Source organism: Otolemur garnettii, unplaced genomic scaffold, assembly GCF_000181295.1.
Source record: "Otolemur garnettii isolate 467f Iridium unplaced genomic scaffold, OtoGar3 scaffold00001, whole genome shotgun sequence".
NCBI classification, from domain to species: Eukaryota; Metazoa; Chordata; class Mammalia; order Primates; family Galagidae; genus Otolemur; species Otolemur garnettii.
The window spans coordinates 16314078-16332792 of record NW_003852396.1 but is presented as its reverse complement, the minus strand read 5'-3'; the positions used below and the strand labels follow the sequence as shown (position 1 = coordinate 16332792).

General features: G+C 43.7%; 1 protein-coding gene across 4 annotated transcripts in view; it reads right to left on the bottom strand.

The window, feature by feature from the left end:
- ME3 (malic enzyme 3) overlaps positions 1–18715 on the bottom strand; it is a 202890-nt gene that overhangs the window by 96121 nt on the left and 88054 nt on the right. For all 4 annotated transcript variants that reach the window (XR_002771979.1, XM_003780841.1, XM_023510158.1 and 1 more), the window contains exon 4: positions 16238–16387. Coding sequence is in view for 3 of the 4 variants with exons in the window: in XM_003780841.1 (XP_003780889.1) it covers positions 16238–16387 (150 nt within the window). In the remaining variant the exon portion in view is untranslated. The remainder of the gene's footprint in view (positions 1–16237; positions 16388–18715) is intronic.

The following is an 18715-nucleotide window of genomic DNA, read 5'->3' as shown; positions in this document are numbered from 1 at the left end:
AAGATTGTGTGGGGCCTGAATGAATAATGTGTCCAGGAAAGTGCCTGGTACCCTGGAAGCTCTGAGTAAATAAATGAGCTATGTTACAGGACAGAGGTGATCCCATCAGGAAGGGGAATTGCTTTTGGCTGTAGGTAACAGAAATCTTTGACTCAACTGGCTGAAAAGAGGAAATTTACTTCATATAACCAGAAGTCCAGAGGCAAATGGCTCCCAGGTTTGTTGATTTAGTGGCTCAACAATGTCAGCAAAGACCCAAACTCTCCGTTTCCACTTCCCATCTTGGGCAATCTAGGCGTGGTCCTTGGGCTGTTTCTTGGGCCTGCAGGATGATTGCTGCAGTTCCAGGAATGGCAGACATAAAGACATCTTCCCAAAAGATCTCTCACAGTCTTACCCTCCCCACTCTTCGGCCAGAATTGTGTCATATCCATAGATACATCAATCACTGGAGAGGGGACTGGACCACTGTGATTGCCTGAGATTAAGTAGTACCCACTGCTTGGTTCTGGAAAGGGCCAAGACTCCTTCACAGCACATGACCACTTGGCGGAAGAAGGATAACTGAAATAAATTGGGTTGTTAAGGAGGAAGGGGCAAGCAGCAGTGTTGTAGATTCCTGGACTCGTTCCAGCCATACACCTTGCCTATCCAGTTCCTCTTACCTGGAACTCATCCAAAAAATCTTGCATGCCAGGGACTATGCTGAGCCATCTTCCCAATGTGTACCCAAACCCTATCCTTGAGGTTTAAATCAAGAACCAACAATTGCATTGAGAGATTGATTGCTATAATGAATTGCCTTGATACTTACAAAGAACTAGACATTCCTACACTTCACACATTGATTTACGTTGGCTTCAAATTGTTCTTCTCAGTTGGGCCATAAATTCCTCCAAAACAGAGACCATGAACAAATTTCCTTATTCCATGTGGCTCTTCCACGTACTTATGGTGGCCAACCACAAAAAGGGTACTTAACCAATGTTTGTTGAGTCTCCTCAGAGGATGGTCTTTAAGTGCTGTCTCTCTGGTAGGCGCTTGAAGACACAGTGCTCAGCACCACGGGAGAAACAAGGGAGAACAGTACACGGCTCCTTCCCCACAAAGCTGGAGATTCAGGAGACAAGACCCTATAAATTGTGTGGAGCTGGACAAGTCCATCTTTCTCCACCCACATGACTTTGTGTCCTTTTTCATCTCTCCCCTTGCTCCTCTCCAGAAACTTTTGGACAACACTCACAACACCTCACTGGGTGTGTCTTATCAACCAGTTCATAGGCAAAGTTTTCAATGTTACCCCTCTAGGTCCATGGGAAATTTGAGGGGATTTCTGTAGGTACTGTGGACCAAAATAAGAACATGGATATGATAATGGACTTTACAACGTGGCCTGCTGGTAGTGCTATTTCTTTCAGTCAAGGAAGCCTTCACTTTTCTTTAAGAAATTCTGTATGTACCAATGATATTTTACTCTTCCCCTAGCCTGGAACCTTTCAGAACATTTGCAGTGCTTGTTTAACTTGTCCTAACAAGCCACTCTTTGGGGACTGAACGTAGTATGAGTAAACACAATTTTTCGTGCATTTTATAGGTTAACAGGAGATCAAGGTTATCTGAGGAAAGGTCTACTCAACTCCTGATTGTATGTACGTATTTCCTTCTCAGAGTAAGGAAATTCTTCCCACACCTACTCTTTTGATCACCATGGCTGGGATTGCCAGGGACAAAAGAGGAAAAGGACAGAGCCAGATAAAAGGAAACAAAAATCAGTTTGTTTAAATTGCCAGGGAAATCTGCCTTTGGCCAAAGGAGGTCAAACCCAGAACATCCTGTTCTAGTTAATAAAGTTCATGTGTCTCTGGCTTGAGTAAAGAAAATAGAATCTTTGCATCTGTGCGGAGCTGGTCAAGTATTCCCACCTTAACTCCCACTGGAACTCATGATGGCTGAGGAGTGTCTTCTGTTGTCCCCACCGAGCAAGCTGCTCCTTCTGGATGTTCACATCCCAAGTAGGTCACATGAGTTTAAGGACAAACTCACTGTTTTGGATGCAAATCTTAAAGCTTCCTCTAAAAAAGAATAAGCCAATTCCCTTAGTGATTAAAATCCATGTAATTCTGACACAAAAATAAATGTTCCCTCTCTCCTCTACCTCTCTGTTCCAAAGTGTTTCAGCAACGTGAGATCCAGATCCAATTTAATTTACTTCATGTGACATTTCTGTCAAATAACAGCTGAACAACCTCATGCTTTGGAAGGACTCCTTGCGCCACCTTCCTTCGATCTATGCCAGCATCAATTCCCAAGCCACAACACCAAACAATCCATGACAGATCCTGGACTGCCCAGCTGGTCTATCTGGGAAGGTGCCCATTTGTGAATCTCAGCTCTCAGCAAAATGACACTTCTGCAGACAAGTCTTGCAGATAAGCCTTGCAGATAAACTGCAAGTTTTGCTTGTCAGAAAATGAAAGCTATGTGTTTTCATCTACTTTTGCATTTTCCTCCCTTAAATGCCAAAAAACCTTAGAGGCAAATTTATAGCCACAGAGCTCTAATCTGCTCAAAATGGACTAGAAGGAGCGCTGAGATCGTCTAGTAAAATCCTCTGGTTTTAGAGATGAGGAAAGTGAGGCCCAGAAAGGGGCAGGGATTTACTGGTTGTGCTGCTAGCTATTGACAAGAACTGCGATCCAACCCCCTATCTCATGACTTCCAGTTCTCTTCTAATGCCTGGAAAGATCTATCCCTCAGCTGGTCTCTACTCATTTAGTACTGAGCTACCTTTCTCAAAATATGGTCCTTGCAACAGCAGTATCAGTATCACCTGGACCTCCTGGGATATATATATATATATATTCTCTGGTCCCATCCCTGATTTGCAGAGTCTTGTTTTAACAAGCCCTCCAGGTGACTTTAATGCCCACTATAAAGTGAGAAGCCTTAATCTGTTCACCTATCCAACCTTCTAACAAGGGGATCAGGATGCTAATCAGGTTCCATCCTATTTCACATCTCTTTTTTCAGTGTGGCTCTTTTCGTTACCTAAGGCAGAGGTTCACTTAAGTTACAGTCGTTCTCCCTGCCTGTGTGTTCCCCTCTTTTTCTCTCCCATCTGTCCTTATCTCCTCTCTCTACAGACTTGTCCCTTTACTAACTATTCTTTTCTGTTCCTTCATAGCTATGATTTGAGTGTAAAATACCATAGGATTCTTTTTGTCTCAAAATGCCTTCCAATTTGAAAAGTCTTTCTATATAACTGCTTCCACATCTCAGTTCAAATTCCTGTAAAGAACTCCAACTGATCCAGCTCATCTCTTGAGCCAGGCCACACCAGTCATCAAATGATTGGTCTCCCTTGAGTCTGACATTTCCTCCTATCTAATATTTATTGACAAGGTGAGTGATCATGGGGGAGTCAAGAGAATAAGCATAGCTTGGGAGAGTGACCTCTGTATAATGATAGGAGCTTCATGAGGAAACTGGGGAGATGTGAGACAGCCCCCAAACCCACTAACCTTGTGAATGAGATAAGAAGGGGCCCAACAATTAGGCTTGCTAAAGGTTGAGCTGGAGATGAAGATTCTGTTATGGTATTATGACCCTAATCTTCAAATGTACGTCCAAGACTGGTCTGGAAAATACAGGATGCAAATTATCAACTCCCTCAACATCAGAAGATCCAAGATGGAAGGAATTTCAGAGATCATCCAGCTCTGCTGTTCTCAGCCCTAGCTTGGTGTTAGTATGCCTTGAAGAGCTATTGAAAACTAAAGATGCCTGGGCTCCACCTCAGGCATTCTGATTTAAAGCTCCCCAGATACTTTTAATGCATAGTGGGGACTGAGAATCACTGCTCTAACTTCACTCACTTTGTGTTACAGGTGAGGAAACTTAGGCTTGGCCACATACTGTGACCATGGCTTAAAGCTCTCAATTCTAATATGGTTATAGAATTTGGGTTATTAGAAAATAAACAGTTAGCTCTGGAAGAGATCATAGAAGCCATGTAATCTAACTCTACCACTTTAATGCAAGAGTAATGAGCTAAGTGACTTGCCCAAGAAGTCATAGCCAGAAAGGGTGTGGTAAGGGATAAACCCAGGTCTTCTGACTCCAAATCCGGTGCTCTTCCCCAAACAGCTACATCTAGAGGACTAACAGGGCCAGATGAAGAAGCTCACCAGGCCCAGCTGCAGACCAGACCCAGCCGCAGACCTTGTGCTTGCTCTTCTCAAGGGAGGCGCTGCCACAACACAGCAGAAAGAGTTTGGCAAAGGGGTCTGGGCGGAACTGGATGAAGCTGACTTGGCCAAAGGAATCAGTGCTTTGGTGCCCTGAGACTGGGGAGGTGGCTGGTATGATGATACTAATCCGTGCTTTCTGCTTGCCTCCTAATTGTGCTGGGAGCCTGTGTGTGTGTGTTCCCAGTCAGCTGATAGCTTGGTGGAGACTGTGAAGGGTCTTCCCATTTGATGACACAAGGTTGTCTTTGTTTTCCAGAGCAGCTTTGGTTCAGATGTTGGTGCTCATGGGTCCTGTGTATAGCTAGAAATGGGGTCCAGTGGATATTATGAGGCAGAGGCATGTGATTTGTGTTCCAGGGGTTCCTCTGTATGGAGGTGGGTAGAGGTGGAAGTGGTGAAAGATAAAAAGATTCCAATGCAATGTACTGAGATTCACCAGACATAGTAAACAAGAAGCAGGAAATTCCAAGGAGGTGAATGTGAACCTTAATCACCCTCTTTTATGGGGATCAGGGTGAGGGTGAAGAAGAGATGAAAAAATATTACTCTTTGAAGTTTATGAGGAACTTCACGATTGATGAAACATGTTCATAAGCATTTAGCTCCTCTGACCTTCACAGCGATCCCACAAGGTCAACAGTTCCTGTGATCCAAGCTCGGAGAGGCAGAGTAGCTGGGCTCCACTGCCACACGGTTATTAACAGGGGAGCTAACTCACTACCTCGGGACTCCAGCCCCAGGGGTCTGTTCAACATGGTATAATGCTCCTTCCGAGTGTATGTGTGTGTGTGTCCCTCCTGTGTGCTGATCCGGTCAGTAAGGGAGTTTACGTGAAGGCCAGAATGTGTTTATCTCTGAGGCGTCATGTCTACCAGGGGCACAAGAAGCTGGACTATGAATGCAGGAACAACACAGGGAATTGGCTCTGGGCCAGCTGCATTGTCTTAGACAAGTCTTAGTGTTCAGCTCACAAGCACCTTATGGGGTTGCTGTAGGGCTCACATCTACCGTGCATGAAGTAGCAAGCCTAGGGTACACGTGAGCATTGCAAGCATTCGATAAATGGTAACTCTCAATATCCTGTATGCATGAAACCCCCCTGTTTGCAGGTAAAAAAGACAGCAGGTTAGCACAAGGCCATGGGCTACTGGCTTTGTCCAAATTCAAGTATGTTTCCAGGTATTTTCCACAGAGCTTCCAACTCCACGGAATAAAGTCCCATTTCCTAGCCTCGCATTTCTAGCTCATCTCAGCCCCCCACCCCAATACCCTGACCATCCTCCATATCTTATGACCCTGGCCTGCCTTTAGCAATAATCTCATCAAGTTAGGCTAACCAGAAAAATCCCTTCTTTTTTGTTTTTCTGTGACAGGGTCTCACTCTGTCACCTAGGCTAGAGTGCAGAGGCATTATCATAGCTCACTGCAACTTCAAATTCCTACACTCAAGTGATTCTCCTGCCTCAGCCTCCTGAATAGCTGGGACTATAGGCAAACACCAGCATACCTGGGGAATTTTTCCATTTTTTTGTAGAGATGGGATCTTGCTCAGGCTGGTCTTAAACTCCTAAGCTCAAGTGACACCCCCTTCCCCCGCCTCGGCCTTCCAAAGTTTTTAGGATTACAGGCACGATCCACTGTGCCTGGCCCACAAATTCCTTATTCTTGATGTTTCCTCTTAGTAATTTTTCTATCCACTGACTCCCACCCTGCTCCTTGGTTATAAATGCCCACTTGTCCTTACTGGAACTGGAGTTGACACTACTCTCTCTCTCCCACTGCAAGAACCCATTGCAGTGGTCTCTGTCCCTGTCACTCTGCTCCCCTTCCCCAGATGAAGCCCGCCTTCCTATCTTTAACAAAGATTAGGAAGGGTCACAAATAACTTTCTCTTTAACACCTCCATCACCCATACAGGTCTGACCCGAAACCAAAGCTGGGAACTGTTAGGTCTATAGGCGTGGGCCTATCACTTGGAGCCCAAGAGGATGGAGGAGGAGTGTGAAGCTAGGGCTGGTGGAGACAGGCGGCCTGAGGAAGGGACGGAATGCACCGGCACTGGACACTCTATTGGCTTCCTCCCTGCACCCTCCCATACTGGGTTGAGTTCTGTCCCACCTGCTACCATCCTCCCAACTGGATTCCCCTCTTCCAAGGCACACTCTAGTGACCTTCAGGGGCATTCTGTGGAGGAAGCTGCAGAGAATGTGTCAGAGGAGTGGCAGAAAGAGGCATCCAGAACTTTCTGCTGCATCCATCATACTCAGGTGCCCTTGAGGTGATTTCGTATCCCCTTCCAGGTTGTGAGGAGGTGCAGAGCCCTGGGCTTGTGGGAGGCTCAATTTTAGCATCAGGTGGACCTAGTTAGCTTTGGGGGGGGGTGTCAGGCCCTTTTACAGAGGACATCACTGTTCCTGGGAACCTGGCAGGATTGCTCATCATTTCTGGAACTGAGAAGGCACTGGCTCTCTCCTCGTGGCCTCAGAGCCCCCCTTCCCTCGATGCTACTCCATACAGCCATTCCCAGCAAGACCTCAGATGGAGCTCAGGCCCAGGGTGGAGCCCTAACTCTCATTTCCCACAGGGGCAGGGCAGGTGTGGGATCAACAGCTGGAAAGCAGCCAATGAAGCCTAGAGCAACAGCTCAGAATGTCACATGTCAGATAACTTAACTTGGGTGATCATCTGAAGAAGGGTTTGTGCAAAACACATATAAGAAGTCTGTACCAAGAGTGCAAGGGATTAATCCAAGATGGTTGAGTCTGCCCCAGCCTGCCTCAGCCTCACCCAGCTGCAGGCCCCAGGACCTGGTAGGATCAATTGCTCCCTGGGGCTGCTCTGGAAATGGTACTAGCAATCCCCAACTTGGAGCCCTGGGCAGGCATATACATTCCTGGAGCTGCAATGGCACCCCATCCCAAAGGCCGCCCACCCACGCATGGTCCTAACCATAAGCAGCAGTGTTGTGTGGTGCTTATGTGTTCACCATCTGGTATAGACTGCGTGGGTTGAGTCTTGGTTTTGCTGCTTATAAACCATGTGACTTTGGGTAAGTTATTTCTCTGTGCCTCAGTTTTCCCATCTGCAAATGGGATGATAACAGTACCTACTTCTTAGGGGGGGTTGTCATAATTAAATGAGTTAATATGTGTAGAGATTTTAAGATCTGGCCTATTTTTAAGTACCTGGCCTATTAGTAGGTGGTTGTTAGGCTTTTCCTCTTATACCAGTTCGTTTGTAGGTTCCCTGCTGGGACTCTCATATTCCCTGCCCGTTTTCTCTCTGCAGGATCATCTCTACCTCAGCCCAGGGCTGACCCAGTTCTCTGGGCTCAAGTGGTTGGCAGGGCCCCATTTCCACCCACATGGAACCCCACTCTCCTGCCCTGCATCAGGTGGTTACTGACCCCTTGCAGAATCATGAGTTGAAATTTGGGCCTGAGTCTGAAACAGCTCCTCATGAATCCAACCCCTTGGGTGGTATGAAGGACACAGGACTTCCTCTTTGTCAGGCAGAATCACTTGTCAATTCTACCCAGCCTCTCTATTCTTCCTGTTTCACCCACCATGAGCTCCCAGAGGCCGTAGATTCCAGCCAAGAAGAAGTGGGTGTGCTTGCATCACTGTAAACAAATGCTTTTTGTCTCAGTTCTTCATGGCTCAGCCCAAAAGTCCCTTTTTTGGTGCAGTTTTCCTTGATTCCCAGTCACAATTCTGACTTCACAAATAGGTCACCGTATGACTTTAAGCAAATTCCTTTTCTCTGACCACCTCAGTTTCCTCATCTGCAAAATTTAATGACATTAATCTTATAAGACATTGAGAGGGTTCATTAAAAGTCAACACATGTAAAGTCTTAGCTTCTCTCCTTTCTCCTCCTTGCGAGCCACAGCTGATGAGGAGATACCCAAGTTAGCTGACTACCAGGATATCTGTGAAGTCTATAAAATCAGCCCTTCTCTGGGCTCAATTTGCCTCTGAAACTCATTCCAGAATCCAGGAAAACCACCAGGATTGAATTTGGGTTAATGAACATTTATGGAGCAACTAGTAAATTACTAGTTGCTTTAAATTTAAATTTCTTGTTAAACACGATGAGGTTACCCCAAAGAACGAAATACAGTTCTCAACCTCAAGCAATTCACCAGCACAGTGAGGGGCCAGCAGGGATGCCATAGTGCATAGTACATAGTACATATGGGCACTTTTAAATGTTTGCAAAAAAAAAAAATCGAGTCATTGAATATGTAGCAAACTAATACTTTCATCTGCAGAGCTAAACCAAACCCAGTGTTTTACAAACATGCACAATTTTGCTTTTGCAGAACCCACTGCTGCCTGAAGAGGTCGGTTAGCCTTAAGGCATGGAGCTGAGTTTTTTTTTTTTGAGACAAAGTCACAAGGTGTTGCCCTGGGTAGAGTGCCATGGTGTCACAGCTCAGTGCAACCTCAAACTCTTGGGCTTAAGCAATTCTCTTGCCTCAGCTTCTCAAGTAGGGGGGAATACAGGCCCCCGTCACAAAGCCCAGCTATTTTTGTTGTTGTTATTGTTGCAGTTGTCATTGTTATTTTAGATGGCCTGGGTTCCAACCTGCCAGCCTCAGTGTATGTGGCCAGTGCCCTACCCACGGGGCTGTAGGCACCAAGTGGAGCTGAGATTTTGCAGAAGTTTGCCTCTAGAGCCAAATGGAATGGAATGACTGTCCCTTCCTTCTTTCCCTATAGAATTCCTATTCAACATCTGAGTTCCAGACCAAATGTCATCTCCTTTATGTAGCATCCCTGCTGCCTCTCGGGAAAACACATTTTCCTCTGTATTCCCATAATTCTTTTTCCCTATTGAATCTCTCATTTCCTTTTAACTTTTATTATATTTAACTTAAGATTGTTTGCCTTGGGTGGTGCCTGTGGTTCAGTAGGTAGGGTGCCAGCAAGTTCAAACCCAGCACTGCCCAAACTGCAACAAAAAATAGCCTGGCATTGTCGCGGGCTCCTGTAGTCCCAGCTAGTCGGGAGGCTGAGGCAACAGAATTGCCTAAGTCGAGGAGTTGGAGGTTGCTGTGAGCTGTGACAGCACAGCACTCTACCAAGTGTGACAAAATAAGACTCTGTCTCTAAAAATAAATAAATAAATAAATAAAATTGTTTGCCTTAATTTGAGCTCTCCATAACTTCAGTTGCATTTGAAAAACTGTTATGGTTTGAAACATCATATTTATAAATTGGTTTTCACATTGAAAATGTGTCAAATGTCAAAACCCATGTTGAACTCATTTAAACAAGCCATTAAATCCACTGAAATGCTAAACCTACAAGCCAGTTTTCATCAACAAGTTGGACTTGTTTGATGTAAACACGTCAAATTATATAAAAAAACACACATTGTACCCAACATATGTATAAATGTATTCATGATCTATGTGTATATGACTTAATAAAAGAAAAAAGAAAAAAAAAGTTGGACTTTTATAGGTCCTATCTTCCTGGAGACAAATATCCCCTGCTTCACAAACACATCTTATTCACATCAGCACCTTTGACAGCACTGACATTTGTGAGCAACTATTTTCGAGAATGAAGCACATTAAGAGTAAATAAGAACCAAAATATCTGATGAGCACCCTGAGAACTCACTGAAAATTGTAACTACTTCCATTAACCAAATATTGAGGCCTTAGTTTCTCACATACAATGTCAAATATCCCACTAGTTTTAGGTTGCCCCCTTTTCTTTTACTTTCATAATAAAAATATTAAAAAACAACCCAAAGACATATTATTACTTAGATATGTACACTTTCTATATTAGTAATTGCTAACTTGGGACCTGCTCAATAATTTTAAAAGACTCTCTGAATGGTCTGCTGCATAAGACAGAACTTTTTGCTTATCTATGGTGGTAGATATCATAAAAACTTTGCAAGGTCCTCGTTTTTTCTTTTCTCTGCAGCTTTTGTTAGTGTTTGTGTATTTAATGTGTGGTCCAAGACAACCCTTCTTCTTCCAGTGAGGCTCAGAGAAGCCAAAAGGTTGGATATCCCTGCCTTGAGGGCTAACTGACCTTTTCAGGAAACAGTGAGTTCTGGAGGAACAAAACATGCATATTTGTATAACACTGGGTTTGGTTTGGCTCTGCAGATAAAAGTGTTAGTTTGTCACTCTGGGAGGCAGAGGCTGGAGGATTGCTTGAGCTCAGGAGTTGGAGACCATCCTGAGCAAGAGCAAGAGGGAGGCTGAGGCAAGGGGATGGATCAAGCCCAAGAGACTGAGGTTGCTGTGAGCTGTGATGACCCCATGGTACTCCACCCACTCTACCCAGGGTGACAGAGTGAGACTCTGTCTCAAAAAAAAAAAAATTGTTAGTTTGTTACATATCCAAAGACTCAATTTTCTTTGTAAATATTTAAAAGTGCCTCTGTATATGATGGCTCTACAGTGTCCTTCTATAGTAGTTACTGGAGGAAAATAGACATGAACATTTGTCTCGTTCCATATTTATAGCAGGTCCCTAATCCATGCTATCTCATTTTACCCTCTCAATGATTATTTGAGGCAATAGTTTTATTGCCACCATTTCCTAAATGTGGAACTTCAGGCTGCTGAGGATAAGAAATTTGCCCATGGTCAAGAAGATTTAATTTCAGAGCCGAGGGCAAAGACCCACTTAGTTCTTCACAGTTGAGTACAAACAAGACTTTCCCACTGGGTGACAATTACTTGCCAAGTACTGATCTAGATAGACACATGGATCTGACACATTTCCTGCCCCCTCAATAAATTTATATTATAGTAGGGAAGACTGATACACAAATTACTGAAGGCATAAAACATGAAAAAGAAAGCTATGGAGCAGAGCACAGGTACTGCTCTGGGGGAAGGCCGAGAAAGGAGTGATCAGTTCAGGCTGAGGGAATCAAGGAGGGCTCCACAGAGAAGGTGCCCCTTGGCCTGGGCCTTGAAGGCCAACTTGAATAGCGATGGGTGGAGAATGAGAAAAGGGAAAATGTAGGAGTTAAGGCACCAGGGCCACATGTGCAAAGGCATGGAGAATAGATCATCACTGCTAGAACATTGGATTTTGGAGCTGGGCTGTGGCAGGCTTAGATCTGTCAATGTGTTAGATGTGATTCTTTAAACCGAGGGGGTTGCTGAAGGACTTGGAGGAAGTACTTGAGCTGAGATGCTCTGTGCAGGAAAGACCTAGAAAGACCATTTCTGAGAAGGAACAGGGAGTTAAATAAGGTCCTGCATCCTTCAAAAATATACCATCAGCCCCCAACCTCTCTGCCACTACCGGTTTCAGAGATGAGATTATGAGAACAGGAATCTCTTTCCTATTGAAAAAGGCAAGTCAAAGCCCAGAACTGCTACAGAACTCTGGGGCAGTGGTCCCCCCGTAAGGTTGCACAATCTTTGCTTTTCTGGGTGATGAGGACATGTCTGCTGCAACAGTAGGAGACACCACCATCAAGATGAGGTTGGATGTGCTATTCTGTGCCCATGGTTCTAGTGGGACCCACAGAGGAAGAGAACTGGCACCTGGAACACTCTGTGACCAGTTTCAAAACTAGAAGACTGTTTTCCCCAAATAACAAAAGTTGCTCGAAATCTGTGATTACATTTATGTAATTTACAATGGATTTATAAACACTGATTTATAAATTCCATAAATGTAAATTACACATCTGTGCATAGTAAGTTATTGAAGGAAACTAGAAATATTTTACCCCAAAATATATTTTTTGACATATTTTGAGATGGCTGCATGAGTATCACAGATAGAAGTAACATTGCAGAGATGTCTTTGGGGGAAGGCAATTTACATTGGTTGAGAATCTGATCTGCTTTAATACAGTTGGGTCTGTCCTTTCCTGATAATAGAAAAGTTTAACTCAGAGCCCAACACCTCTAAAGGTCTGAAAAGAAACATTTACCATCTGTCCTCTCGGAGGGCTCCTACTTGTAAGGTTTCATTTATGTAACAAGACCACCTTTGCTATCATGCTCCAGCCTCTTCCTCTTTCCATCCCCAAACCTGTTTTTCTGCTTTCAAGTCCCAGTCTTCAAAAACCTCTGTACCTCAGTGAGGAATTGAATCTTCATTCTGTGGGTTCTCATGTACACACCTTCAAAATAAATTTGTAGGCCAGGCGTGGTGGCTCATTCCTGTAATCCTAGCACTTGGAGAGGCTGAGGCAAGTGGATTGCTTAAACTCAGGAGTTTAAGACCAGGCTGAACAAGAACGAGACCCTGTGTCTAAAAAATATAGTTGGGCATTGTTCCCGGCACCTGTAGTCCCAGCTACTCAGGAGGTTGAGGCAAGAGAATTGCTTAAGCCCAAGAGTTTGAGGTTGCTGTGAGCTGTGATGCCACAGCACTTTACTGAATATGACAAAGTCAGACTCTGTCTCCAAAATAAATAAATGCATAAATACATAAATAAATTTGTGACTTTTTCCTCCTGTTAATCAATAGGCTTCATGCTAGCAGTTTTTCAGGAAATCTTAAGGGGGCAAAAGCATTTGCTTCCTATAGTTTGTCACAAAGGTAGGGTGACCAAAGACACTCTGTTCTGGGATGTCCCAGTGAAGAGAAACCAGGAACCTAACAAAGCTGGCAAAAAGAGTAAGAATTTCTTACCAGGCAGACTCCTGGCCTCTCTCTCTGTACAATCTGGTCAAAGAGATGTTAAAAATCACAGTTTATTTTGATTGATGGAGAGAGAAGATTTTTGTGGCTAGCCCTGGTACAGTGACCATGATGTACTTTGGGTACTTTGTTATATAAGTTTATATTATTTTATCCTCTCATAAATAGTGTTTTCTCCATTTTCTTGTGTTATTCTGTCAAAAAGAGGGGTACCAGATGAAAGTTGTCCTTAAGAGTTTGTCTCTGACCATGTGGGAGCCCCTCCCCTTGGTTTTCATTTATTTTAGGGTTGTGTGTTTGGTGGCCAACATAAAAATGGCTATGACCCTGAGGTTTTTTCTTTTTGAATGTGGCAAGCTCTGGGGAGTGTTTGTCATAAAAGATCTCATTCATAAGGAGGTTTTTATCTTCCCTGTTATAACCTCTTTCTGGAAGGATGAGGGGATCTTCAGGATTGCTCCTTCCCTGAAGAAGCAACTGGATTAAGTTGCATTAGAATAAAAACATCACTGAAAATTAATGGCCAAAAGATGGATCCTTTACATTGAAAGATGGGTTTTAGAGCTCTCTTATTCTAAATGGTTGCCTTATTTATATTAATAGACTAAATTAAAGCAAGGATACATAATTGTACTGTGACTATCCTTAAAAATGCTCCTAATGAAATTTAAAACCAAAACCTGGCCTAAAAGATAAAACTCCTGCCCCAGTGGGAGTAATAATAAAAGCCAGTTCACTCTGTGGCCTAGCATTTGAAATTTTGTGCTTCCATCCCAGAGCCTGGGTTCAAATTCCCAGTCAGGGAATGAGTCTATTTTGGTTTGATATTTGTGTAACTTTTGCCATTTATTGATTCTTTTCCCTTCTATACATAGATTTTGATGTTCTGTATTCTGTGAGGATATAACGGGGCTTTCAGAGGATAACATGAGTGATCAGCTGGGGTTCTAAGGCCCTGGAAAATAGAGCTGGACAGAAATGTGAGTTACACTCCATTTGTGCCTAGCAAAACTGTCCTTTCTTTAGGGCAGTTCTAGATCTTATAAAAGCTGTTCTCAACCTCTCTGGGAGCACCTCTTGCATCCTGGATTAAGCTATAACCTTGGTTTCACTTAGAAGGGTACCTTTAGTAAAAAAGTCCAAAAACAAAAGCAAAAGAAAAAAAGAAGAAAGAAAAAAGAAAAGAAAAGAAAAGAAAAAATCAGCCATTTGTCCCAACTAAAAGCGGCTCCCACTTAATTTTATTACTCCTTACTCCTTCTTTGCCATCTTCAGTGCCACATGGAAAACCCAGAAGACACCTCTAAGGTAGTGGTTCTCAACCTTCCTAATGCCGCCATGTGTCTTCATTGTTACAAAGGGGTCGCGACCCGCAGATTGAGAACCGCTGCTCTAAGGGCTCAAAAGACTTCAAGAAAAGTCCAGGAAAGGACTGACATGTTCATTTAAATACAGGTGAATCTGATAACTTTGGAGATCATACCGTTCAATACTAGGAACACTTCCAAGATTTCAATTAAAAAGTCGATGCTTTCGAGAGGATTGCTAACCAAACCTTAAGCAGAACAAAAATTAATTACATAAGACTGAACTAATTTTTATGACCTTTTGTTTAAAACATTGCTATTTTTAAATTTTTTCAAAATTTTCTTCCATTTTTCCAACTTGGACTCAATGAAATTGCCACTACTTTATTCGGAGGTCCTGCGAGCACACTGTTTAACACACACACTCCAGACAAGAAAAAATTGTCAGATTTCCACCACCTATTTTCACTTTATCTGAAGCTACTTTGAGTTTATCAACTAGAAACCCTAGCTGCACCCACTCCAGACTCTGAGAAAACTAGTTTAAACACTGTTCCAGACACTGAGCTTTGTTTTCCTTCCATTTGAGTGCTCCTCGGGGATGCCAGCTCCTGGAACGGACTGCGGCTGTTTAACTGAACTGATCTCTTCACAGGACCGAGAGACCCCTCAGGAAGACATGGGACAACGTGTTTAAGTTTACTCTTTTTCCCTTTATCTCAATTTGTTTGCTTTTTTTTTTTTTAACTCTTTGTCTATATTTAATAACCTCTTACAACTTCTAACCCAAACTTTTCCAAAACTATCACCTTGGCTTTTAATATGTAAAAGTTTTTAGTTTCAAAATGAAGATTGAAGGAAATTAGAACTATTTTACCCCCTAATGTATTTCTTTTAACATATTTTGAGATGGCTGCCATGAACCTCACAGATAGACGTAACACTGCAAAGATGTCTTTTGGGGGTGGGAATTTGCATCTATAGAGAATTTGCATTAAGAGGCAGGTCTAGTTTTACTTTGATCTAGAAAAGAGAAGAGCAACTGAGCGTCTAATACTTTTAAAGGTCTGAAAAGAAACACTTACCACCTGTTCCCTCTGAGAGCTGCTACCGGCAAGGGTTCATTTAGGTAACAAGACCACCTTTGCTAGCTACTCAAGCCCTCTCCCTCCCCAAATTTGTTTTTCTGCTTTTAAGACCTCATTCTTTAAAAACCTCTGTACCTCACAGAGGAGTTGAATCTTCATTCTGAGTGTTCCCATGTATACATGTTAAAAATAAATTCAAAAACTTTTTCCTCCTATTAATCAAACAGCCTCATGCCAGTGATTTTTCAGTGAACCTTGGGGGATCAAGAGCCTTTGCTCCCTCCCTTGCATATTTACAAATTCTAGCACAGACTACAACAGTGTTCACTCCATACAGTAAACCTAGGCATCTTTTATCATTAATGTTAGAATTATGCATTGATAATTATCTGGCATCTTCCCCGTACAACCCCTTTTTGTAAAAATACTATATGTATCATGAAAAAATTTTCATCATGAAAAAAATCAAGTGGTTTTTTTGTTTGTTTGTTTGTTTTCTTTTTAGAAAATTGCTCAGAATTCTTTGGCTCTGAAAGAAAATGCAGTGCCAACATTTTGCCTAATAAGACGACATTTTAAGTGGAAACTGAGTCAAGCCCAGAGGAAGGCACAGTGCTTTCGGGGTCCAACGCTCCATGTTTCATTGGCCTGAACTGGCAGGATGGCTGTCAATCGAACATCGAACTATCTCTCAGGCCAACTCGGAGCACGCTGGGCATTTGTTACTTGGACCTGGAGACCATTCAACATCCCTTGCCAACTACCCTCCCAGCTCATTTCTCTGCTTCTGGGGTCATTTTCCAGAGCAAGTGCATAAAATCAAACGTCTGTTCATTGGGCCCAGTCAGGAGCTGGCCTCCGGGGTCCCAGTCAGCAGCGGCAGTGAAAAGATTTATTCCCTTGCAAGAGGCAGCCCCTCCGGAGCCCTCCCCCCAGGGGCTCACCGGGGCCGGCGGAAGGTCAGGCCGTAGTGCTGACAGGCCAGCCCCACGGTGGGCGTGTACACGATCGGCAGGAACTTCTCCACGTCCGAGGTCAGCACTCGGTAGAAGAGCTTCTCGTTCCGGTCTTGGAGCGTCATGAGAATGATGTACCTTGGAGAGGTGGAGAGCAGCGAGCTGATTACAGAGCTGCTGTGGCTGCCCTCCAGCCTCAGTGCGGAAAGGGCGGGGCCCGGGACTCCCTCCTCCTGCGACGGTGGCACATTAGAGGGCAAGTCCCCATCGGCCCTGAGCACGGGTTTCAACATCTATGAAATTTCGAGAAGATGACTTGCCTTATGATGCTTAGTATTATATAATACGTTGGTAGCTAGTGTTCAAAATATTTTGCATTGACTCCTATAAGACTTCCAACGATTTGCCAGGTAGGTCTGCAATTCTTGCTGTTTTAAAGGTGAGGAGACAAATGGTCAGAGAAATTACTAACTCACCCAAGGTCTCATGGCAGAGTAAGGATGTGCATGTAGGCATTCTGAATCTGGATCTGTGCTCCCACCCACTGGCGGAGACAGTCTGTTATGTTATTTACTATCACATGGGAATTAATGACAATAACTGGGGAGAATAATATTGAGCATGTGGCTTTTCCTGTGGCCCAGGGCGGCTTCTTGTCACGAGCAGCGTTCACAAGTGGCTGAGTAGAAAGTAATCTCAGGAGATATGTTTGAAAATCTGTCTTTTGCCTATTCTCTAAAGCCTGAAATCACTAAGCCAGGAATAGAACCTTCCATTCACTCCTAAAAATGCAGAAACCTCTGCTAAGAGAAAACGCAGAGGTTGAAATTCACAACGAGGGGTGACTGCTAAAGTCAAAAACTTTCTGGATGACGATTTGAGAGACAGTGTAGAGACCCTTGAAGTCTTGGCATAGAGTGGGGTGAAAAAAGCTGCTAGGTGGTGGACTGTTCCCTATGCATGGGGCCAGGGTGCTGGGGTGAATCCCAGCTCTGCTGCTTACTAGCTGTGTGACCTTGGAGAATTCTTGGGACTTCTTGAGACCTCAGCCTCTTCTCTATCAAAGGTGCTAGTCCAGAACTAAAAGCTGTGTTCTGGAAGGTCTTTTTAGGGAAGATTTATACTCAGGACTAGCCACGATCTAAACTCACTGCCGGCATAAGGACTCCCTTTCCCAGTTGCTATTTGTGTATGTCTCTTCCCAATTGTACATCAGTTATGTCAATCTGGTAACCTGAAATTAATCACAGTGGGAGAATTTACACTGTGGAAACTGGCAAATGCTCTAAGTTCCCTATCCCTCACTGCTGCCTTTACCCAAAAGAAGCTGGGAGCCTTCTTAACATTTCCCCAAGCGCCTGCTAAAATAGGGGACCCCTGGAATGAGTGGGTCAAAGTGGTCAACAAAGCATTAGAAGCAAACACTCTGAGCTCCCCAGAATGGGCACATTCTTATGTTCCTGAGCTCAGAATGTCTTCCCAGGAACATAAGCAAGACTCATCTAGCTGGAAAAAAGTGGAAAAAGAAGGATTTTAAACTGTAACTTTTAGAGTTTCATATCTTCAGGAAAAAGGATTTCACTTAGGACTTTAATTCTTCTTTATAAATTTTTTTTTTTTGCCCAGGGCCAGGTTTGAACCCACCACCTCTGGCATATGGGGCTGGCACCCTACTCCTTAAGCCATAGGCCTTCTTTATAAATTTAGCAAAAGAGGGAGGTTCAGATTGTTAGGGCATGTCTCATGTTGTTAGTTGAATTCATTGTGTAATTTCTGGTTCGCTCTTCAGGGTGACTTGGCTAAACCCAATCTGAGTGGGATAAACAAGAGGGAGAGAATATTTAGCCTAGGCCACAGTATGGCCTTGGAGCTAATGTGAGTAATGATCCTTTGAGTTTAGAATTGGTGGGAGGATGGGCAGGGGCTGCATTCACTATCCTTTGGAAACAATGGATGGTATGGGGGAAGCATTGGAGGACGGCTGTAGGAGGACCCTGACATGCTGCTGAGCTCTGCCCCCAGGAGGACAGCCACACCCTCAAGGATCCAGAGTCTTGCCCATTTAGCTCTATGGATATATGGGAGAATGCTGTTCTTCTCTGCCTGAATTTCTCCTAGCGTCTGTAACAAGGTGACACTCTAACAATGTTCTGAGCACATCACAATGGTCATTACCACCTGATTAGACAAGTAATACTAACGCATTTAATCCTCATAATAATCCCATGAGCTAGATGCCTTTGAAATAACCATTGTACAGAGGTGAATGACCCAGAGTGGATATAAACTCAGACTTATACTAGAGTCCAGTCTTGCAGTCTCTCGGCTCTGCTGCCTCTAGCTGTGTCATAGCAGAGAAGTGAAAAGCATAGACTCTGGAGACACTATATGTGTTCAAATCCTGGCTGTGCCAATTCATAGCCCTGCAGTTGATCTTGTGATTTCCCATTGGCTTTTTGTGTTTAC